Source organism: Mirounga angustirostris, unplaced genomic scaffold (genome assembly GCF_029215605.1).
Source record: "Mirounga angustirostris isolate CCGP_5_RB_7025 unplaced genomic scaffold, mMirAng1.0.hap1 SCAF_13, whole genome shotgun sequence".
NCBI lineage: Eukaryota > Metazoa > Chordata > Mammalia > Carnivora > Phocidae > Mirounga > Mirounga angustirostris.
The window spans coordinates 31241837-31267741 of record NW_026991721.1 but is presented as its reverse complement, the minus strand read 5'-3'; the positions used below and the strand labels follow the sequence as shown (position 1 = coordinate 31267741).

Sequence of the window (25905 nt, the reverse complement as noted above, 5' to 3'; positions counted from 1 at the left end):
TTTAAGTCATAAAGTGCAATTTGTTAGTGTAATGTAAACTACTCTATACTTTGTTCTTCACCTGGGCCCTGGGTAACACAGTAAGCAAGTCTGTGAGAGTCCAACCTCTGAATTGCTAATTAGATCACTAGCAATTCATTTTTTAAATAAATAGTCCATCTGTAATACTTCAGACCCTGAAGCCACAGATGGTCTATTTTTAATCATCAAACTTCAAGGTTTACTTTTCCATGGAATATTTTAAGATTTTTCTGTAGAAATGGCTAAAATTCTAGAAATTTCCTTTGTAATGTTGTAGAGTGTGTCAATGTATACAATCCATCTGAAAGGCCCTTTGATTTTCAAAAGCTGTTGTATGATCTATCCTTCATCTTTGAAAGAAAGGTTACATGTGAGGGGCGCCTGGATGGCTCAGTCAGTTAGGCATCCGCCTTTGGTTCAGGTCATGATCCCTGGGATCCTGGGATCAAGTCCCACATCTCGTTGGGCTCCCTGCTCAGCAGGGAGTCTGATTCTCCCTCTCCCTCTGCCCGCTGCTCCCCCTTTTTGTACTCTGTCTCTCTCTCTGCCAAATAAATAAATAAAATCTTAAGAAAAAAAAGAAAGAAAGAAAGAAAGGTTACATGTGGAATCATTCCTGTTCTAGGCCCATTCCTTCCTCTCCAGGCTCCAAAATGATTAAATGCTAAGTTTCGTTTATTCAGGGACTCAAAACTGGGTCCCAGATTAATCACTTCCGCTTGGAAGTGTTTCCTGACCCCCAACAAAGTTAGCTCCCTCCTGATGTGCCCACATAGCTCATGCTTTAAGGTTGGTCCTGGTTTAACTCTACCTTCACTAGAATGTAAACTCTAACAGATCTAAGATCAGGTCAGTCTTGTTGACCATTCTACCCCAGAATCTAGCACTGTGCTAGAAATTCAATAAATACGAATGGAATAATCAAATAGAAGGCTTCCTTCATTCCATCTGAACCCTTATGGAGCACTTCCATACCTTTCCCAGAAGGCTTCCTTCATTCCATCTGAACCCTAATGGAGCACTTCCATACCTTTCCCATTGCTCTTCCAGTGGCTTCTTTCCCACTACCTTATCTTTATGTCAGTTCCCTACATTCCAGCCTAGCCCATCTTCTCCCTGCCAGCACATGATAGGCACTTAGTAAGTATATGTTGAATGAATGAATGCCATGCTTCAAACTTTCCTGGGGAAATGTTATGGCTTTGATAATTATGTTAAACTGAGGAGGTCTAAATACCTATCGCCAAACTAAATTTCTCACCTGGGCAACAAACCGGTGTCTCCACAAGAACCCTTACGCCAACATGCTCACATCTAAACTTAGGATTTCCAATTAAACAGCAGATTAATCAAACGCAATTACCTCTGTTCCCTCCCCAACCTCTGCTAAAATGATGGCAAAGGAATTTCTTTAAGCAAAAAGAAAAAGGTACAAATCCACAAGCACAAGGAGAACAGAAGGGAATACAGTAGCTAACTACAGATTTCAGTGCATTGTTAGAAGGCAGAAAGTGGATGGAGGCAAAATAACCCAGTTAGGACAGTATGGATGTGGCATTTTTTAAATCATTTCTAAGAATACTAATGATAGTTGCATTTTTTTTCTTCTTTTCAAATTGGCTGTTCCCTCCAGGTACCTTTTTTCCTTTTCTCTTTTACTGTTTAAAGGTTTCCAAAAGCTGAAATAGATACTGTGGGGGGGGGTGGCTACAGAAATTGCACATGGAGACCCCAGGTACCAAGGAGAGCTCATGCCCTAGCTGGGCTGAAACACCCTGAAGTGGTAGTTCACATAATGAACAGGGAAATGCAGAGCCACCTTCCCAAACTCTACTCAGGAAAACTGGCAGCTGGCTTATATCCCCCAGGAAGATTAGAAGATTCTTCTCTTAGAAACTGAATACACTAAGGAGAAGACTTCCAAGTATTTGGAGGTTTCCTCAACAGCAAATAAAATCCACCATCAACAAGCCCTGCCTGTGCCCACACAGCTTCTACACAGCCTTTTTAATGCCCTATTCTTAAGTCTGAACAGATTCATAGTATGAACATAAATGTCAGACAGGGATCTGAGGATCGAAAAAGAGAAAATGAAGGGAAAAAAGGCACCCGGAGGAAACACAGCCAATTAAGAAGGGGAAAAATGCAATTAATGTCCTTAGAGATGAGAAAAGATATTACATCCATAAAATAAGTATAGGATGCTATGAAAAAGAATAAACAGAAGAAAGAGAGCATGCTTGGAATTTAAAATGAGGTAGCCATAAAAACCTTACCCAAGAGTTAGAAGATGACATCAAAGAAATCTTGGTCCCTTTCCTGGAGGGGGTGGGGGGTGGGGCAGGACAGAGATTCAAGGGAAAAAAAAACCTTAAAAAAAGATTAGAGAATTGATTCAGGAACACTAACAACTGCCTAAACAAACTGCAGAAAAAAGGAACAGAGAATGCTGTGGGGAGGAAATTATCAAAGAAATAATACAAGTAAATATTCCCCCAGGGACAGGACCATGAAGGTAGTGAGAAGTTCGCTCTGAAACAACCCTTTCCAATTCTACTCTGGATAGATTTTTCACACACTCCTCCTCTCTATACCTACTGTCCTCATCTGATCCTGTCACCTCTCTGGGGACTGGTTCCACAATATCATTACTGGTGGCTCTGTCTTTGGTCTCTACTCCCTACCCACCCTGCCCAAACCATCCTGCTATTGCCATGCTTTTAAAAGCTTTGCATGCCTGCAGTGGACTGATAATGCTCTCTCTTTACAGTGCCCCTCCTTTCAGGCTACACCTCAAGGCTTGGAGTCAATGGGTAGGTGTTTTCCCTACCTACCCTAATCCCCAATGCCACTTTCAAACCACTTTATCTCCTAACCCCTTCAAAACTCCCAGCTCTTCTGAATATGTCATCTGAACACACTAGCCAATACTGCTCTTTTTGACTGTCATATGGTTAAGTTACCCTAGTTACTGAAATCCCAGCACCCAGCTCACTATCTTCTCTCTACCATTACTGTCATAATTCCTGGCAATTTGAATATCCATATAAAAAAAGTCTCCCCAAATCCTGGCCTGTTGTTTTCTTAATTTTCTCAATTCCATCAATATACTCCATGTGGACCACCCACTGCCATGGTCATAGTCAAGATCTTGTCACTACCATCATCTGACTACAAGCTCCTACCTCTCCAGCTTCCCTCAAGAACCTCCAACCCAACATTCTGCAAGAGCACTGGAAACACTCATCAACTGAAAACCTCTTCCTCACCATCCACCATCCATTGTTAAATACCATGTTTCAGGGCACCTGGGTGGCTCAGTTGGTTAAGCGACTGCCTTCGGCTCAGGTCATGATCCCGGAGTCCTGGAATCGAGTCCCGCATCAGGCTCCCTGCTCAGCGAGGAGCCTGCTTCTCCCTCTGACCCTCCCCCCTCTCATGCTCTCGCTATCTCATTGTCTCTCTCAAATAAATAAATAAAATCTTAAAAAAAAAAAAATACCATGTTTCAGTGCTATAATCACTCCCTGGAAAACACTCTTTAAATGCTTTGTTCTTTCTCCCTCCATTCTATTTGCTCTACTTGTCCAACCCTAATAAAGTCTTACTCTGCTCCTAATCCCAAGTAGCTAAACTTCTCCCTAGAAATGGAATAAAATAGAGTTCTGCTAATTGGTCCAAAATTGGACCAAAAATATCAAATGGCAAACAACACTGCCCATCAAGTCCTATTAATTTCTCTGGTACATTTGTTCTCCCCTTGGCAAGATGCTCATTCTCTATTACCTCTCCGTTATCTCTCCTACTTGAGGTAACTTCTTGTATCCCTCTACTTGCTTCCCTTTCATACTTGATTGAGAACCCAGAAGCTATCAGAGAAGAACTACCTCTCTCACCCTCCTACCACCAATGCATTAATCCAGCTACATATGAACCAATACACTGTGTTTTCTCTGGTCAGCAGGGAGGAAAATTCCTTGCTTCCACATAAGCCATTTAAGAATTGCATTCCTAAAACCATCCTTGATCTCTCCTTACTCTTCAAGCCCCCTCTTTTACCCTGATCATCAACATCAGCACAGAAACATGTTTAAGATCACCCATCTTAAGCAAAACAATGTCCTTGACCTATGTTCTCTGCCAGCTCCCATCCCATATATCTCCTCTCCACAAAACTTCTCTCAAGAGTTGTCTTGACATACAATCTACACATTCTCACTTGCCATTCTCTCAACTTACTTTGATTGTGGTTTCATACTACTTTTTCTTATCATACATATTATATAGGAGGGAAACAGAATATGGTTGTTGGACTTCGACCTCCTGAGTTCCAATCCCTGTTCTGTGACTCACTAGGTATAAAAGCAGCATAACTTGTCTGTCTCAATTCCCTCAGCTATAAAATGGGGATAACAAAAGTAACTGTCTCATAGGGTTCTTGTGAGGACTAAAAAAGTTAGCACACACAAAAGCACACAGAATACTGTTAGCAATACACAAAGTTTTCAATATTGAGGTCAATAATGGCCTTCCTTCATCTTACCACGGCCATTTATGAAGGCTCTTTCCAGCTCTTCCTTATCTCTCAAGCAGCACTGAACAGACTTCGTAGCTCCTTGCTTCAAACACTTCCCATGTCTTTTGGGACGTCATACCCCACTGGGTTTCCTTCGACTTCACCGAATGCTCCTTTGCAGGATCCTTGCTGGCTGTTCAATTTCTAAATATTGGGATACCGAGCCCTCTCTTTTTACTACCTAAACCCTCCCTAGGTAACCTCCCTATGCTTTTAAATACCACCTACGTACTGATGTTGCTTAAATTTATATCTCCAATCCTGGCTGCCCCCTGAGCATCAGGCACAAATATCTAACTGCCCTCTCCACCAGGTTATTAAGTTGGTACTGTAAACCAGTCAGAATCCTTAAGGACTCCTCTCTCCTCATCTCAGCCATGCCTCTGCTCCTACCACATCTTCTGATTTCTATAATAGTTATCATCATTCACCCAGTTATCAGGCCTAAAAACTAGAAGTCGTATCTGATTTTTCCTCCTTCCCTCAACCTGACATCCAAATGTTAGCAGTCGTGCTTGTCCCACTGCCAAAATATATCCCAAATCCATCTCTACTTCCTACCATGCTGCTGCTGCCACCTTACTCCAAACTATCATGATTTTTTCCTGGATACTGCAAAATCCTCCCCATGAGTTTCCCTGCCTTGATTCTTTGTCCCCAACAAGCTAATTTCCTCACAGCAGCCAGAGTAATCTCCAAGTATAAATCAGATCACATCAATTCCCTCCTTAAAACCTTCCAGATGCTTCTCAATACAATTTGAATAAAATTTGAACTAGTGAACTCAGGATATGTGATCTGGCCCTCCAACCTTAACTCCTACTATTTTCCCCATAACTTGCTCCACGCCAGGCACACTGGCCTTTTTTCAAACATAGCAAATTCATTTCTTTCTTTCTTTTTTCTTTATAGATTTATTTGAGACAGAGAACACAAGGAGGGAGGAGGGTGGGAGGGGTGGGCAAAGGGAGAAGCAGACTCCCTGCTGAGCAGAGAGCCCATTGTGGGGCCCAATCCCAGGATCCCAAGATCACAACCTGAGCTGAAGGCAGATGCCCAACCGACTGAGCCACCCAGGTGCCCCGCAAATTCGTTTCTGCTTTAGGGCCTCTCTACTGGCTGTTCCCTCTGACAGGGAATCTCTTTCCCCAGATTTTAGGAAGGCTAAGCTGCATATTACCACCTCAGAGAAGCCCATCCATCTAAAGTAGCACTTCCTCCTCCACCCAGTTACAACTTAGCCCAATATTCTATCGTATTTTCTTTATAGCATCCAGAGCCAAATAAAATGCTGTTTGTTTACATGTTTAATATGTTTCCTATCACTGTCACATAAGATCGCACGAGGGTGAAGGGGGCCCTCTTATTCACAGATGAACTCCAGCACCTAGCCCATAGTAGGTATTCAATAAGTATTAATTGAATCAATCTGAAGAAAATGAAAACAGTATTCACTTTTTACTTTTAGCCTAGGGGTAAATGAGCACTGACAAGTACTGACAAGTTAACTTACTGTTGGTATATCCTCAGTCAAGACCAGTACATTAACCGAAGTCAGTTATTATATAAATCGATTATCACTAAAGAAAAAGAATATTGGTACATCTTATCAGAATTATCATACAAAAAAGAAACAAACTTGCATTTTTAGGTACTTCCACTTACTATTCTGTAACCCCATGTTAAGTTTTAAATTAGATAAGGTATTGAACACTGAAAAAAAAACAAGGCATCTTCCAGACACATAGATATACAGCCAGGACTCACAGACTCAGATCTACAATACCTGTGTTCTTTCTATCAGATCATGATTTTGTTGACACTATAGGCTATCCAGATATTTCAGAGCACTTCCAATCACAGTGGTAGTAGAAATCAGAGATATTTTAAAAACCTCAACAGAAATTTCAAATGTTATGGTTTGTAATGCCTAAAATATCAAGTACCCTGATATCAAGAAAAATGGATTCAGGTTTAAAACACTAATCTCCTGGTAATCAGGTATGTTGATGGAAGTTTTTGATTAATAAAATGGGATTTTAATAATAAATGAGTTTGGTAGTCAAAATCTTTTTATAATGGATCACTGGAGTAGTAAAACAGGACATCACACATCCATAAGATCAAGTCCAAATTCTGCAGCATACACAGAGCCTTTTTACTCTGACCCCCACTCTCTCCCAGCTACTTCTCTCTGCATGTCCATGAGTATGGTCAGCCTCATGACCATTTGGAAAATCCCTGTCTATATTTTATGAGCTCAAATGTCACCTCCTCTTTGTAGACGTTCTTAATCCCTTCACAGGCTGAACTCTCTCTCCCCTATGTTCCCAGATGAACTTTGAACTTGATTTTAAGCTTCCTATTATAGTATTTAGTCTGTTACAGGTTTTCCTGGCTAGGCTGTAAATGTTGACTGAATTAAAGAAATATGCCATTTAAATTCCTAAATCAATATGCAAAACATCTGTCACAGTAAATGTTCGATTATAGTAGTCCCCCCCTTATCTGTGGGGATACGTTCCAAGACCCCTCTCTGGTGGACACCTGAAACCACAGATAGTACCAAACCCTATATATACTGTTTTTCCCTATACATACACACCTATGATGAAGTTTAATTTCTAAATTAAGCACAGTAAGAGATTAACAATACAGAACAATTATAATAATATACTCTAATAAGTTATGTGAATGTGGTCTCTCTCTCAAAATACTTATTATACTGTACTTACCCTTCTTTGGGACTATGGTTGACCACGGGTAACTAAATCCACCGAAATCAAAACCACAGATAAGGGGGGACTATTGTAATATTGGTCAAACTAAGTAATTATTGACTGAACAAAAAGTCTGATTAGAATTAGAGTTATAGTTAAAAGTTGCCTAAATGACTTAATCTATGTGTAAAATTGAAGGTTTCTTAAATACAAACATATATAAAACCTCCAGGAATTCAGGCCTATGTATGCTTTGTTTTTAACCAAGTTTATTGCTACTCTGGCTAACTGTACATTTTCCCTACACAGGTGAATTTGTTCAAGGGAATGATCACCTGGAAATATCATTGTGTCTAAGAGGTTCTGAGAAGGATGGTCAAGCCTCTAAATCTCACCAATATTCTGACCCAATGAACCCTACTGACTCCTCCCAAACTGTTCTCTGCTTAGAAGTGAATTTTCCTAGATCTCTGATGACATGAATACCCTTCAAAGATCCTACTGCTGTTTCTTTGCGTGGGTCATCACCATTGTACATTCATCACCAGAAACTAGACAGATGACAAACCTAGCAGAAACATGGAATATGCTCTACACAGGTATCATTTTTAAATGAACTTACTGAACTTTATATTGCCACAACAAATCTTCATTTCTTGATGGTTCCTAAAAAAAGATACAGACTTTTAAAATTTAGTAAAAAGTGCTGAGTGTTATTTTAGTAATCCTTTGAACTACTTTCCTTAATATGTATTTACTAATAAGATCTCAGCTTCAATAAAATACCACTGAACCTTTAACATTAAAAAATAATGTACTGATAATCTTAATTTCAAAATTAACCATCTAATTGTACAAAGTTTAGCAAAATATTATTAGTGTCTCAAGATTGCTACATACCAATCTAAGATCCAGAGCATATAACAATGTTTTAAAATTTCCCTTTCAAAAACTCAACCCTCATTTCTTTGTTATAAAACATGCCTCTATTTATTTAAAAATATTTACAAAGGAAAAATACACCAAAAGTTATCAACAAAGACTGTTTTTGATTTCTGTAGGAGTCTAACCCATTTAAATTCTTCTAAGAGTTATCTTGAGTATGCAGTTTAGAAATGCTTGTTTGAACAATTTAAGCTTAATCTTACTATGTTCATAAACACAAACACAGAGTATGAAAGAACACAACACAAATTGTTGGTTTTATTGGTATTACAATGTAGTTTTAATACAAGCTAAATATAAACACAATTGTTAGATTTTCAGTCACTTATCCTGTGAAACAAAATGCCAAGATCAACCTTGAAGGACTTATAAAAATGAAAATGTATAAAGCATTTTCTTCAATTAGCTCTAAGGACAACATATACAAATGCAAAAATGTGAAAGTGTCAATAATCACATCAAATATTGAGCTGTTGACTGAGGAGTAAAAAATGATTCTACTTTTAAAATTAAATAGCTTCAGGTAAAAGCATGCAATTTCCCACACCCACTATCTTTGTATTCTGCACAGAGTTCCAAGGCAAAGATTGCTTCTGGCTTTCTGAACCACCAGAGAGGATGATGACCTGTGTGGCTGACTTATCACAGGCCTTTTAGTCTTCTTTCCTGATAGGTCCTTAGCTTCTTTGGAAGGAGGCATATGAATGGGTTTCCATGGAATTGGATTATAAAAGGCTGGTTCTGGATAAGAATTTCCACTGTAAAAATCTAAAATTATTAAAAAGTCAGAACAAAACAAAACAAGAAAAAACTTCTTGAGATCAAAGAAACTACTTATTTTTAAATTTCTAGAAAAATGTTATAGTATCAAAAGGGCAAAATATCACTGACAAGCCAATTTAATCCATTTAAAATTTGAACTCTAACATATTTTCAAACAAGTAACATTTTTCAAATACAGTAAGTATCGAAGTAAAAATTAAAATATAAATGATAATTCTATAAGTCCAAAGAGTGTTGTCAAAATCTATATAAATAAAAACTCATATAAAATTTTTATTAAGAAATTACTTTTAGAACCCTTAAACTGGGATGCCTGGGTGGCTCAGTCATTAAGCGTCTGCCTTTGGCTCAGGTCATGATCCCAGGGTCCTGGGATCGAGCCCCACATTGGGCTCCCTGCTCAGCGGGGAGCCTGCTTCTCCCTCCCCCACTCCCCCTGCTTGTGTTCCCTCTCTCACTGTGTCTCTCTCTGTCAAATAAATAAATAAAATCTTTAAAAAAAAAAGAACCCTTAAACTGATTAAAATCTTCATTTTCTTAACTCAATCTAGGAAACCACTGATTGTGTACTAGTTTTCCCTAGTCAGACACTGAACTTTAGAGAAAAAAAAGGTACACTGCATTATAGCTAAAGTGAATCAAAACTCTTGTTCAGAATCACTGGAATTCTAAATTATTTTCAATCAAATTAATCAATTTCATAATATCACTGTAATTTTGATTATTAAGAGCAGTAGAGCATTTGCAGACAAATGTTTATTAGAACAAAACTCATTAAAAATGCAAAAAACTTAATAAAACAATCCATTATTGTAGCAAAAAACTTCTAGTCACTATGTATCTTCCCACCTAATGTTTTAACTTTACTAATCAATTGTTTGGTTAAAACCACTGCTTATTCCTCTTTTTTTTCAAACAGAAAAAGAGAAGAGAAAGGAGCAGACCATGCCTAGTGCCTAGTAGCTGTAATGGATGACTTTTGTGACACGTAGGAGAGGCCTAAACCCTGACAGCAGGAATGTCGTTCAGACACTGGCAACCCACTTTGACTGCATAGATATGTCAACACACACTTCACCAAGATGGTCAAAACAAAGTCTGGAATATGTTCTATTGTGTGAACAGAACAGAATGGGAGTATTTTTAATAATAAATCACTTAAACAAGTAAAGGCAGCTGTCAGCAAGGTATGAGCTTCCAACATGAAGTACAAAGAAAAACATGCACTGCCATTTATAATCAGAGCAAGCCTAAAGGCCAACCGGTTTTTTGTCGGGTTCATGTGCTGCCTAGTATTCCACCCAGCAAAAGGAATGTGCCAAAGACATCGGAAGCTCTGCCTAAGAGATGGTTAGAAGAAGGGGAGGAAAAATGACCTCTTAAATATATCCTCATTAAGGCTTCAAAAACCAAAAACATAAGAAAGTTCTATGTGTTTCTTAATGGCAGAAATCATTACTTTGCAGTTTTGCAACTACTGCCTTTAAAATATGTCTGATTTATAAAAGAATGACAAAAAATTTGTAGTATCTCTATAGGAATACAGTGTGTTGCCATCTTCCAGAAAATAGTAATTTGAAAGAAAAATGATTTACACATTTCTATTTCTGTCAAAAGGAAACATAATGTATAATATTTGCTCCTGCAAGCCATATTTATGTAAGCCACATAACATAAAAACCAACCTGTAAGTTTTCCATTGGCATAACCATAGCTCTTTGCAGCTGGACGAGGTTTATGTTTTGCGTTTTCCAACCATTCCTTAAACCTTTTCTCTGCTATTTCCTTTTTTTCCTGTAATTCAGCTTGCCGTTGTTTTTCTTTTTCCTTAAAATGACAAGACCAAAAAATCTCTAGTGATGTTCTATAACCAAAAATTCTATTCTAATTCCACTGACTCTTTTCCCCAATAGCTTCCCACCCCAATGCCTTACTAATCATAAATACTAAATCATATTTCTATAATTTGATAACAAAATTAAACATGATCAGGGATGTAATCTAAAGGTGGCTGCTTCTAAACAACGATAAGACATCAAACCCAAGAAGAAAAAAAGCAATTCACTGTTTTAAAATAGACAGTAATTTACAATGTAGTAAGACTTTCATGAAAGTGCATCAAAAGATATTTAAAAGCATAAACCATGAAAAAAAGTTTGAACCTGACTGAAAATACATCAACAGGCTTATAAATATTTCTCAACCTAAGAAAACCACAAATGCATATTCATTTCTGAAACTTCCACATAGTATAAATAAGTAGGGATAGCTTCATGTATTTATTTTATGCTAAGGTGCTGCCAATTTTCTATTAGAAACTTTTTATACAATATAGTTGGCACATATGAACACTAAAGCCATATATTCCAACTGGTCACTTTAATAAAAATACCTTTTCTTTCTTCTTCTTTTCACATTCTTCAGCATTTTTCTTCTTTAACCATTCTTGGTATTTTTCTTTTGCCTTTTCTTGCAAATGTTCTTTCTCCAATTCCTTTGCTGCTTTTTCCTCCATTTCCTTGTTAATTTTTTGTTCCCTTTCCTTTCTTTTCTTAAATAAAAAATGAAGGAATTTTAATTGGAATATCTGTAATTATGCCCATATAAGCAAGGAGTATTATATGCAGCAATTTTCTATACTTCAGTTATTTCTTAAAAAAGGTGGTAACATAGTGGTTGACACAATGTAGCTTATGAAAATATATAACACACCTGCAATCCCCTGGTCAATTTTAGTCTACCAGCTTTGCTGTAAGTTTCATGATGACAGTAACAAAGACCTTGCCCACCAAAGTATACTCAGAGCCTGTGCTACTGCTAAGTAAACAGTAGGTGCTCCATAAAGATTTGCTGATTAATGAACAGAAATTACAACCTGTTAGATTGTTCTGAATCTTGTATTTTTTAGTAGATGTTTACTTTCACTCTAAAATAGGAGCCATACATTTCCTGACAGTTTGCCAATACAAATACTTAGATACAATCTTTGCCATCTGTGAGCTACAGAAGACAAAAAAATAACATTTTGGACCATTAAATACTGTTATAAGGGCACATACAGACAAATCTCTAGTTATAATTCTTATAAGTCCTACATAGACCAGAGGTTGGCAAACTATGGTCCCCAGACCAAATATGGTCCTGTAGGGGCGCCTGGGTGGCTCAGTCGTTAAGCGTCTGCCTTTGGCTCAGGTCATGATCCCAGGGTCCCAGGATCGAGCCCCGCATCGGGCTCCCTGGTCGGAGGAGAGCCTGCTTCTCCCTCTCCCACTCCCCCTGCTTGTGTTCCTTCTCTCGCAGTGTCTCTCTCTGTCAAATAAATAAATAAATAAATCTTAAAAAAAAAAAAAAAACAAATATGGTCCTGTATTTGTAAATAAAGTTTTACTGAAATGTGGCCAAATCCATTTATTTATAGATTTGTTGTCTATGGCTGTTTTTGCACCACAACAGCAAAGTTGAAGAGCTACAACAGAGACTGTATGGCCTGCAAAGCCTAAACTATTTATCTGGCCCTTTACAGAAAAAATTTGTCTATGGTTCGATGTTTTTTTCCTTTTCATTCAGAAGATAATTTACCAACCCAGCTACATTCTAAATAAACCAATAACATGGCTTACTCTCCTTATCAAAGGTTTAGAAAATAATCTGCAAGGCGTAAGTGTAAGCAGTACAAATGCCAGATGCATTACCCTTCACGGAGCAAAAGAAATATGACCGAAGAAAAAAATTCCTCCCCTGAAAGCATCTTGTAGAATACTTCAGTATAAGCAATTCAAGTAACACCCAAGTAATAAACATCAGTTACATACAATATACGCCAGATGCTACGCAGGAAAGACAGGTCTTAAAATTCAAAGCCCGGAGCGCCTGGGTGGCTCAGTCAGTTGAGCGACCAACTCTTTAGTTTCGGTTAGGTCATGATCTCAGGGTCGTGAGATCGAGCCCCATGTGGGGCTCCGCTGCTTCTCTCCCTCTCCCTCTGCCCCTACCCCCTGCTCTCTCTCTTGCATGCAATCTCTCTCTAAAATAAATAAATCTTAAAAAAAAAAAAAAAAAACAAGGCCAAGTCGGTCCCCAAGATGCTATGTGTACTTCTGTCTTGCTGGGCAGCCAACAGCTGCAAAAAGAAATCCTTTCTTGCTGAGAACACAATCCATTAAAACAATACTGGATTTTACTTCATACTGTCAGAAAAGCTACAAGATTAAAAAGGATCTTGTAGTACATCTTGCTCACTGACTCATGAGACTCCTTCACAACCCTCATCAACAAGGAGTCATCCAGTCCCTACATCGTCTTTAATTATAATAGCTAACATTTATTGAGTGCTGACTCTTTCTATTATTTCTGTATATACTTTATACATGTGTACCAAGTCAATTCTTATAACCACAATATGAGGTAGGGCACTATTATAATCTCAATTTACAAACGAGGAAACGAGGCACAAAGAAGTTAAGTCATTTGCCTAAAGTCACACAGATTTGGTAAGTGGCAGATCAAAGATCGTGCAGACACTGGAATGAATGTTAAAAATAATTTTATGTCGGGGCACCTGGGTGGCTCAGTCGTTAAGCGGCTGCCTTTGGCTCAGGTCATGATCCCAGGGTCCTGGGATCGAGGCCCGCATTGGGCTCCCTGCTCAGCGGGAAGCCTGCTTCTCCCTCACCTACTCCCCCTGCTTGTGTTCCCTCTCTCACTGTCTCTCTGTCAAATAAATAAATAAAATATTTTTAAAAAATTTATGTCAATTAATTCAATTTAAATAAAATTAAATTAATAAAATTCCTTAAAATATATTTTTCCAAAACTGATTCAAAAAAGAAAATAGAGTATCTGAATAACCCTCTACTTGTAAAGATAATTCAGAAATTAAAACTTTCCCACAAAGAAAACCCCAGGCTCTAATAGCTTCACTGCCAGATTTCATCACATATTTAAGAAATAATACCAATTACTACACAAAGTATTTCAGAAAATACAGAAAAAAGGAACACATCCAAACTCATTTTAAGAGCCCAGTATTATTCTGATATCAAAACCAGGCATGGAAGTCATAATATACTAACAGGAATAATGCAAGATAACTGTTCTCATCATCAAAAACATGAAATTCTTAGGTATCCATTTAACAAAAGATGTATAATACCACTGTACCTTGAAAACTAAAAAACATTACTGAGAGAAATTAAACATGACCTAAATAAATAGAAAGAAAAATCATGTTTATAGGTTTAAAATTTGATATTACTAAGATAGCAATTTTCTCCAAAATGATCTATATATTTAATGAAATCACAATAGTGTCAGGCATTATTAAAGCAAACGTGATCAGAGAAATTCATAAGCTGATTCTAAATTGTATATGGAAAGACACAGATTAACTAAAAACAATTCTGAAAGAGAAGAAAAAAATGGAAGATTTACACTATCTAATTAGAAGAATTATAAATTCAATAATTATAAAGCTATAGTAACAGGTTAGTGTGGTACTGGCACAGGACTAGATCAAAGGGAGAAAAAAGAGTCCAGAAATAGACCCATACTTATACGGTCAATTGATTTTAAACAAAAGTGCCAAGGTAATTAAATAGGGAAAAGATTATCTTTTCAACAAACAGTGTTAGAACAATTGGACATCCATATGCCAAAAAAAAAAAAAGAAAAAATGAACCTTGATCCTTAACTCATACCACACATTAAAATTAACTCAAAATACACATACAGGTAAAAACTAAAGTTCTACAACTTCCCGAAGAAAACAATGGAGAATATTTTTACACATATGGTGTAGGCAAATGTTTCTTAAATAGGACACAAAACTCACAAGCTACAAACAAAATTTTTAAATATGGAACTTTATCAAAATTTAAAACTTCTCTTTAAAAAAATTACCATTAAGGAAAATTAAATGGGAAGAAATACTTGGAATACATACATGTGATAGGACTTAAAGGAATATATAAAGAAATCGTACAACTTATGAATAAGACATACAATTCTTCCACAAAATGGGCAAAAATTTAAGCACAAAACAAAACAGGAAATGAGATGTAGAAATGGTTGATAGTGTTATAGACAGAATCGTGTTGCCCAAAATTCTTATGTTGAAGCCTTAACCCTCAAAGTGACTATATTTGGAGAGAGGACCTTTAAAGAGGTAATGAAGGTGATTAAAATCGTAAGGGTAGGGCCCTAATTCCATAGGACTGGTGTCCTTATAAGAGGAAGAAGAGACATCGGGGATATTCATGCAGAGAGAAGGACATGTGACGGTATGGAGAGAAGGCATCCATCTTGCAAGCCAAAAAGAGAGGCCTCAGGAGAAGCCTTCGCTGATAACCAGCATTTTAGACTTCTGGCCTCCAAAACTATAAGAAAATAAATTTCTGTTGTTTAAGCCACCCATTCTGTGGTATTTTGTTATGGCAGCCCTAGTAGATTAATACAACAAGCTTATGAAAAGATGCTAAATATCATTAGATCTCAGGGAAATGAAAATTAAAACAGCAATGACATACCACCACATAGCCACTAGAATGACTTAAACTGAAAAAGACTTGACAATATCAAGTTTGGCAAGGCTGTGGTGCAACTGGAACTTTCATACAATAGTGGTGAAAATGTAAAATGATACAAGCACATTAAAAAACAGTTTGGCAGTTTCTTTTAAACACATACTTACCATACAACCTGGCAATTCAGTTCCTAAGCATTTACCCAAAAAATGAAAACAAATGTCCACAGCACGACTTGTACATAAGTGGTCATAAAATTTTATTCGTAATACCCCAAAACTGAAAACAACCATTTTTCCAACAACTGGTAAATGGATATACAATTTGTGGTACTGCACAGAATAGACTACTACTCAACAATAAAAAGGTTCAGTCTTAATACTAGGAAATTTTAAAAACAAAAGAGGCCCAACTCAAAAGAATACATATTGTACGATTCCATTTATATGAAATTCTAGAAAAGGTAAATCTAATCCACAGAAACAGAAAGCAGACTAATGGTTTCCTTGGAGCTGGGACTAGTTGGGGGTAGGGAACAGGGGTTGAATGCCAAGGGACACAGGGAAGTTTTTGGAGTGACAGAAATATTCTATATCTTGACTGTGGGGCTGTTTATTACATAGGTACATAACTTTGTCAAACCTCATCCAAATTAAGATAGGTTTATTTTATTGTATGTAAATTATAGCTCAATGAAGTTTCTTTTAAAACATCAAAAAGACTTTCTGTAGAATTCAAGCTGGAGAAGAGAGAACGGAATGCCTTTAGTTAGCACAAGGAGAAGAGAGCAGGCACTCAGAGGGATGCACTAAGATAGAACGGACAGCTACTAAGTGGCTTCAGATTTTCTGGCACTCCAGTTCTATACCACACAGAGCACAACAATAAATCTTCCTTTTTTTAAGATAGGGCCCTGATAGAACCTTTGTTTCTTGCAACTGAAGGAAACTAACAAAATAACTGGCTACTTAAAGTTTCTGAACTTCTATTTTGGTTCCTTCAGTAGTATCTGGAACATAGTAAAAGTGTTGAATGCGTGAATGATGCATTGGGTAACAGTGTTATCGTATGCTTTATCAATCTGAATTAATTTTTTACACTGAAAAATCAGTTCCATGTTTTGAGAATTAAAAGTAATTTTATTTTTAACTATTTTTTAAAACAATGAAGGTAAATAAGGCCCTTTCACAACACGTGTGGTAACACACTGTTAAAAAAAAAAAATGAATTAGTATGGCCACACAAATGTAAGAGTACCAGATGAGATAAGCCATTTATTTGAAAAGGATTTAACAATTTAGTGTCAGAAGAAACCAACTTTGCTAATGGATACATAAATTCTTTTTGTCTGATTTTTTGATAGAACACAGCGAAAATGACTGAGAGAAAATTATGTGCCAGATATAGCTAAAATGTGAATGAAGCGAGAGGCAGCAGGGACCACACACCATGAAATGTAAACAGAGATGCCAGACGGGAAGAGAAGAACCAGGAGAGCAGTCTTTACAAAGAGAGGTAAATCTAACTGAGACTGGAAGAAGAAATCTGATAGGTCTGAAAGAAAAAAAAAACATAGAGTAATCAATTATTCCTTAACTTGTACAAGAGTTCTGCAGAATAAATAAATTTAATTTCTCAGAGCTTATTTTTGAACCATTCTCATACTTATGGAATCTTGCTTTCAATAATTGGTGATTTATGTCAGGACAAACCATTTCCGTCCAAAAGAAAAAAAGTTTTTTTTTTTTCTCAAATAACTGGATTAGATCTACTGACACTAATTAAAATAGAGGCTATATCATCTCTCAGCAGTATCTTACATTCTTAGACAAATAACAACTATGTTTGACTGGCATGGTAAAATGAGCTTAATGGAGTTAGAAGATAAGAGAAGCTTTTAGAGGAGAGAGCATACTATTCTGTACATGTAAAACTGTTTTGTTTTATAGCTATAAACTACACAAAATATCACACAGACCTTGCAAACAGTCACACAGACTTATTCTGATTTGGGCACTGATTCACAAAGAACTTTCTTATTGTATTATGGAATGAAGCAAACTTAAAAATAATAATGATTTACTTGTGAAATTAAGAACAAATACATCTATGGTTATAACACACATCTGTCCAGCCAATTTTCTTCTTACAATACCTGGATGACAGAAGCTATGTCATCTTCAACTTACTGAAATTATTGACCACTCTTACTAATGCCACTGAGCATTAGATTCAATAATAGTTAAGGACAATTAGAATTAAAAATTTAAAACTCTGTCTTATAATCTAAACATCTGACTAAACTCATAAAATTGGATCAAATAATAAAAGCAGTATCATTCTAAATATGTGAAAATTACAAGAGAAAACAGATAAAAAGATAAGTATTTTCAAAATTTCTAATTTGTAATCCAATAAAAGAATGTATTAAAACTGAAAGATAACAGATTTATTCATTCATTCCAATAACAAATGCTTACTGATCTTATAATAGAGAAAAAGTAATATAAAAAATAATTCTTACCCTTAACTGTCTTAAAATTACAAGGAAGTAAAGACATACGCATAATCCAAAATAGCCACAAAACATATACAAAATACAAAGTGATATAAATTGAACCAGGATTCAGAGAAGGAAAGAGTTTCTATTTCTAGCATGTGATCAGTGAATGATTCATGTAGAAAATACTTTGAGTTGGATAATAAAGGGAAAGGTAAGGCGGACGATATGATGAGATTCCATGCTGATGAATTAGAATATAAAAAAATAAGGAAGTGAGAAACAAAATGGAAATGTTCTCAAAATTTCTCATGACTACATATCCTGGGGAGTGGGGAGCACAGTCTATTGCTTGGGATTTCTCTGAAATCTACTGTGTATCTTAAAAATAATATAAAATTTGTATTCTATCCCCATTAAATATCTATGCTTGCTTTAACATGAAAATAACATTTTTCCTCCCAAAAATTTTCAGTAAAACTAATACTCTAGGAAGATGGACCACGATTATCCTATGTGTGCTCCCAAAAGAATGCCAGTAAGAAGCAACAGCGTAAGATGAAGAGAACCACAGGTGGAAGAAGACATGGCTCAGAGAGCAGACTAGTAGATCTTTAACCAGCCAGGCTAGAATTGTTAAAACATTATTTAGAGGACAGTAGGGAATCATAAAAAATATATTTTGAATTGGGGAATGACACTGGACTTTTTCAGCAAGATCAGTCTGGCAAAGCCACAGAGGATGGATTCATTCACTCAACAAATATTTTTGGGCATCTACTATGTGTCAGGCACTGATCCAGCTGCTGGAGAACTGAATAAAAGAGACAAGACTCTCTGCTCTTATGGAGCTTACATCCAGTATGGGGAAATAAACAGTAAATAAGTTGAAAGATGTAATGAGACCAGACAGGAAGAGACTGCAAACAGGAGAGTGGTGACAACAGAGGAAAGGTGATGTCAGGGGAAGTCACAAACAACAGAATAACTCTGATTATGCCTAGGTGACTGAGATGACAGTAGTACCAATAACAGAAATCAAAGGAGAATGGGCAAAAATGGGTTGTTATAGATTTGCAGGCTCAGAGGTGCCTGCCAACCTAAGAGATGGAAGTCCAAGACCCCAGGAAGTCAGGCCGAGATACAGACTCCATGACTACCTGCAGCAAGATACAAGGAAGCCACGTGAGGGAAAAGGGAGAGAAGCAGAGAACAAAGGGTAGAAGACTGAGACTTGATAAATGTCCATGAAGGCAGGGGGAAAAAAATCAGGTCAAAGAATGAATCTCAGAGAAAATAACAAAAACCTAGGTTAGGAGGAGTAGATGAAAAGAAGACTTTGCAAAAGAGCTGTCAGTATGTGGGTGCAGATTTTTTTTCCTCCTTACCTGTTCATTCTTTTTCTGAACCCATTCCTTGTGCTTTTCTTCAGCAATTACCTTTCTTTTTTCACGTTCTTCCATTTCTTTTCTTTTTTCTAGCTGTTGATTTAATTCCTATGGATTTTTATTCAAACAAAGGCAGCATTTAATAGAAGTACTCAAATCACATATTAAAAACAAGGCTGACATTAACCAAATTAAACAAGAATATAATTTCCTTTATAGAAAATACACCATTTGTGACAATAACTTACTTAAGTAACTAGTCTATGATGAAAAGAAAGCATTGGTAAAAACTGTATAAGTCATTTTTTAGAAATGCAAATAATTGCTTGGCAGCAAAACACTAGTTTCTTAGACTAAACTTCAGCTAAATTACCCTCATTGAAATCAACTTTCCCACACATAAATTTGGCATCACTGTACACTATTGGCAGAAGCTCAAGAGAATTGCAACTTTTTTTAGTTATAAAAAGCTTCTAGATTCTTAATGCAGATAAAGGATAGGAGTTAAATAATCCCTAAATTAAAATTTTGATTTAGAGCTACCAAAGAAGAAATGCAAAGAAACGATTCAATTTTCTTAAAGGAAAAAAAAAAGAATCCAGATTTTTCTTCACTGATTTTATAGCTGCTGCAGTGTACCAAAACCACATTCATATCCCAGATTATTTAACTGCCTTGCTGTCACTCGAATCTACACGTTTGGGCATTTCCTCAAGAGAAAGAATGTAGAAGGTATGGCCAAATAAAACTTCGAACTGAATGCCACCACTCTGTCACTCATCAGTTAAATTACTGCATTAGTTGAGAATGCTGTTCAAACTAGACTCCTAGGACTCTACTGCCATAATTACTAGTTATTTTTCTTCTCTCTCCTTAGATACTAATAATCAGACACTTTTATATATCTTTCATTGGACCTCACTCCTCCTCCCCATCCCTCCCTTTCCTGAAGACCTACCTACCTGAGTGTGGGTGCTAGTGGGAAAGCCAATTTTTCAACTCTCAGATAATTCCAGTGTGTTAAATGAAATGAAGATAAAACTTGACACCAAGAACATATCTTTTGGACTTTAGAACAACTGGTCACAGGATGACCTCTCATGTCTTCCATGACCTCTCATCCTAAAATTCTGCTGCACAGAAAACAGCTGCCCTCACTCATTCAGAAAGTCTTCCAACTTTTAAACACTATACACCCCTCAGCCCCTCACAAAGTGAAATATCCATCTGGTTTTTAAAGGGATTTTTCATGACCTCTGCAGAGGTTATGCCTTGATTATTCACTTAATGCTTTTTTGATGCAGTGTCTATTGCAAAGATAGCAAGAACTAGATAGAGATGAAATTCCAGACATCTCCAATCTAATGTGATTCTACATACACAAAAGAATTAAAGCACTGCATTGTGAGGAGCTGTGTATAACAGTTCCAAAAAGGGAAGGGAAGGGAAGATGAGATGAGAAACAGTGTGGACCAGGGCAGTCAGAAATGAGTAGCAGAGAGAGACAGTGAGGAGACTGCTTGACTAGATGAGGGAGTGGAGGGGGACAACTAGAAAATTAGAGTGTAGTACTAACTAGATGGGAAAAAGGTCTTTTGAGACAGGTAGAGTAACTTGAACACTATGAAGCAGGAATACATGGCAAAGGCGATGGTTCTGAACCCTTAAAGGCTGAAGACTATATTTGAAGGAAGGAGAACATCTCTGAGGGAGCTGACTAGGAGGTTTCCACAGTGCAGGAATTGTGAGGGGAAGAAGGTCTGAGGAGAAGTGTGTGTATGATAGGCTAGATACAGATCTGACAACCATATATCCAAAATTTTCTAAAACAGTCTTATTTTATTTTCAAGGGAAGTAATTATTTAAACATACAACTAATAATATGATTGATTTTATTTATGTACCCTTTTAAGATTCGTCACATAATTAAATTAAAAAATCAGGGGGGAAAAAAGGAGACTGTGTTCACAAATTTTAGTTCATATAAGAATTAAAGATGAAGAGTCAAAAGTACCTAGAAAATGCAAAACTGATCCAAACTGTGCTCTACTCTCAGGATGTCTGGTCAAGTAATTTGCTACCCCAGAATACATCCCTTTCTGAGACACAACCCCCACCCCCAAATACACACACAAGGCAGCCCCTCTCAGAATTCCCAGCCTGAATGCCTCCACCTGTTTACCACCAGGGTACGCCTCTTCCGGACACAGCCAGTGTCCTCTCCCATAAGGCCCCTAGAATGTCTTCTGGGAGACCACTGAGTTTCCACAGGATTATTGCTATTTTCCCAAACAGTGAATACTTGATTATGGAAAACCAAAATCCAAAGAGGATCCTAAACATACATTTTTATTTCAATAACTTTTGCTGACTTTCAAAGAACTTTTTACCACTGAGGGTAACAATCAGGAAAAGTGACAGTATTGAGTTTCAGCAACTCTAAACCCTGCCCTATTTCTTTGTTAAGGGCTGAAATGGCCATAGGCAGGATGGGAGAAAAAAAGAAAAAAGCACCTGGATTATTCACAACCTACATCATTTTTTATAATTTACAACAGATTGTATTAAAATGTTGAAGTAAATGTTAAAAATTAGAATTAACCAAAAGTTATAGAGAATTTATAGCAGTCTGCCAGAGAATTTTTTTAAATAATAGAAATTTAAATATAGGTGGCTCAGTCGTTAAGCGTCTGCCTTCAGCTCAGGTCATGATCCCAGGGTCCTGGGATCGAGCCCCGCACTGGGCTCCCTGCTCCACGGGAGGCCTGCTTCTCTCTCTCCCACTCCCCTGCTTGTGTTCCTGCTCTCGCTATCTCTCTCTCTGTCAAATGAATAAATAAAATCTTAAAAAAAAAAAGAAATTTAAATATAAAATGTATATGATCTACAAAACCAATATGCTAGTTTTTATAATACTAATGTTCAACATTTACTATATTTGTCATTCAACATTAGTTAACAGATGTAAAAAATTTTGTAAGCAGGTAATTTTGATGAATTAAAATAATTAAAAAAAATTTTTTTTTACATTTTCTAAAATAGGAGCGCCTGGGTGGCTCAGTTGTTAAGCGTCTGCCTTCAGCTCAGGTCATGATCTCAGGGTCCTGGGATCAAGCCCCGCATCGGGCTCCCTGCTTGGCGGGAAGCCTGCTTCTCCCTCTTCCACTCTCCCTTGCTAGTGTTCCCTCTCTCACTGTCTCTCTCTCTCTCTGTCAAAAAATAAAAATAAAGAATGAAGGGGGGGAAATCGGAGGGGGAGACAAACCATGAGGGACTATGGACTCTGAGAAACAAACTGAGAGTTCTAGGGGGGAGAGGGTTGGGGGATGGGTTAGCCTGGTGATGGGTATTAAAGAGGACACGTACTGCATGGAGCACTGGGTGTTATACACAAACAATGAATCATGGAACACTACATCAAAAACTAATGATGTAATGTATGCTGATTAACATAACATAATAATAAAAAAAAGAAAGAAAAAAAAGAAAGAACCTGAAAATTGAAAAATAAATAAATAAATTTTTTAAAATACTTTTTAAACTAAATCTTACATTTAGTTTAGACATTTGTTTCAGATGTCTGAAACAAATGTCTAAATGTCTGTTGCTGAAATAAAATTTATGAGGAGAGATGATCTTTTTAAGGACCCAATTATCCTTTACATTTTCCTTTAAGTTTTCAAGGAAGAAAATAAGACCACGGGGGTAAGTTCAAAATTAGTATTTAATTTTGAAATAAAAAACATTTATTACATTGGAAGTTGAAAGAACCAGGACCCAGTCCCAGCTTTGCCATGAAATGAAATGTTGGCAAAGTTACTTTCTGGTCCTCAAAAGGAATCTGAGATGAATCGTTCTTTATGGTTAATAATCTATGCTTTTAATGATATGATTTACAAACAAATTAGAGAATGCAGTAAATTAGGACAGAAGAATAAGAAAAGCATCACTTAGAAAATAAAACAAGGAAAAGGCATGAAAAAAATGTGAATACCACAACAGCACAAAATAAACTTATAAAGTGAGTAGTTAGCCTGTATGTTATGATATCCCTGGCATGACTGATATGCTAAGATTTATGCTAAAATATTTTAATTGCTTTAGAGTTAAGTAATGATGTAGCCATAAGAAATTTCAAAGTACTAAATACATGAAGAGATTTTCATCTTTCAACTAATTATACTCTGCTATATGCTTAATCATTGTGGTAGGGACTTTATATTCATTATTTGAATCTGTTCTCAAAATATATCTTTAGTAGTTATTATTTCCATCTGCTTTAACATGTAACAACAATGAACTTTCATTGAATGTTTCCTATATACTAGGCTGTAACCTTATGTTCACTTAGCCCTCATTAACAACACTATGAGGTGAATATTATTCTCCCCCCTTTGACTGATAAAGAAATTGAGGCACAGCGAGGTTAAGGATATGCCCAAGATCCAAGTTTTGAATCCAGGAAGTACAGCCTAAGAATTTCTGCTTTTAGCCACTTTAGGATTGCCTCTCTAACATCTGGTTTATAAAGAGACTGGGGGCTCAGAGATGTTGGGTAACTTTCCCAAGGTCACAGAATGGCAAGGCTAAAATTTCAGCCTTGTTCTGTGTGACTCCAAAGCCCAGGCTCCCTTACAAATTTTTTTGTAATTTAATTAACTTCTTTTATTGTATGTTGACTCAAAAAATGACTTGAAGTGGTCCTCCTTTCCTTAACGTAACAAGTGAATTCTAGTGAGGTTAGAGCTAAAGCTAAATACCATAAACTGAACTCCACTTTACCAATGGCTCGCTAGATCAGTGTTTTCCAAACTGTGAGCCCAAAACCAATTTAGTGGGTTATGAGTGGACTTTAAAAACAAAACAAAACAAAAAAAACAAAAAGAAAAAGGGAATAGCATACCAGGTTTTGCACAAAATTAAGAGATCATTTCAGATACGTACATGTATGGATTTGTGTGTGACATGAAGCAAAGCAGATTTCTCACCATGAACAAAATATTTTGAAAGCCACTGCACTAAATAATGGAATTAGTAATGTTAAAACTTGAGGCTGAGATAAGAGTCTGGGGTCTCAATAATAAACACTCATTCTGAAAATAAATGAAAAACCTTTAAGAAGGCTATGAATAGCAATGTTATCAGTAATAACACTAATAAAACACTACCAGTCACCACATTTTGTCTCATTTAAACCTCACAAAAGTCGTGTGACATAGTTATTATTTTTATTCTTATTGTACAGACAGGAAATTGAAGCAAAAAAGTTTAAACAAGCCCGCCTGGCATCAAATCTTAAGGTCTTTCTCAAGCCCTCTGCCCTTGTAAGAGGAAACAAGTAGTACTGTGTACTTTTCCAGGAATAAATTTATTTTTTAGAATACAAATATCATGCAATAGGGAAATAGAATGCACTGGTTTCTACAGTCATTTGAATCATGCCAAGCTTCCTGAATATGTGACTGCGTATCTGGTTCAAAATCCATCGCAGAAATAATTAGTTTCAGGGGCGCCTGGGTGGCTCAGTTAGTTAAGCAACTGCCTTCGGCTCAGGTCATGATCCTGGAGTCCCGGGATCGAGTCCCGCATCGGGCTCCCTGCTCAGCGAGGAACCTGCTTCTCCCTCTGACCCTCCCCCCTCTCATGTACTCGCTCTCTCAAATAAATAAATAAATCTTAAAAAAAAAAAAAAAAAAAAAAAAAAAAGAAATAATTAGTTTCAAAACTGATACGGGAAATCTATTCCAAGGAAGATCATGGAGGGCAATGCTTTAGATCCAAGGATTTTTATGACAACATAGTTACTAATAGATTAAACTTAAATATATGACAACAGTGAACCAATTAACTATATTCTAATATATATCTAATACTTATTTTAAAGATTTTATTTATTTGAGAGACAGAGCACGCATGCACATGTGCACATGGGGCGAGGGGCAGACAGAGAGGGAGAGAGAGTCTCAAGCAGACTCCACTCCCAGCACACAGCATGACATGGGACTTGATCTCACAACCCTGAGATTCTGACCTGAGGCAAAATCAAGAGTAGGACACTTAACCGACCAAGCCACCCAGGCACCCTATGTCTAATACATTTAAAATATATTTTAATAATCTTAGCCAGCCATTTAGAAATGATGTTGTAAAAATATTTATAATGATATAGAACCATATTAACAGTATAACAGGCAGAAAAAAGGTTACAAAAGAGTTTGATCCTGTTTCTTTAGAAACAAGACATACCCCTCCCCATTCAAATCTACTTGGTTTCTTTGATCAGATAGGGAGAGTTCAGATAGTGAGTCTGGATACTAGGGGATGCCAAATCATCCAAATCTCTTTAGTTGCTAGTTTCTCAACAGCAAATAGTAAGAGTTAAAAAAATGAAGGATTCATGTGAAAATGTATCTCACACTACTTTTTGAGTTTGGAGAGTGAGAGTTTAGAG

The 25905-nt window shown here is 36.7% G+C and overlaps 1 protein-coding gene across 5 annotated transcripts in view; it reads right to left on the bottom strand.

Moving 5' to 3' along the window:
• The window catches only part of CCDC34 (coiled-coil domain containing 34), a 265852-nt gene that overhangs the window by 232756 nt on the left and 7191 nt on the right, over positions 1 to 25905 (bottom strand). For 3 of the 5 annotated variants that reach the window (XR_008507477.2, XR_008507475.2, XR_008507474.2), the window contains exons 3-7: positions 19455 to 19562; positions 11438 to 11596; positions 10731 to 10872; positions 7940 to 7983; positions 6111 to 6177 (exon numbers count right to left, since the gene is read on the bottom strand). Coding sequence is in view for 2 of the 5 variants with exons in the window: in XM_045893996.2 (XP_045749952.1) it covers positions 8813 to 9030; positions 10731 to 10872; positions 11438 to 11596; positions 19455 to 19562 (627 nt within the window). In the remaining 3 variants the exon portion in view is untranslated. Of the gene's footprint in view, positions 1 to 6110; positions 6178 to 7939; positions 7984 to 8492; positions 9031 to 10730; positions 10873 to 11437; positions 11597 to 19454; positions 19563 to 25905 lie in introns of those variants that run through there. The other 2 variants (XM_064576728.1, XM_045893996.2) reach the window with 2 other exon arrangements.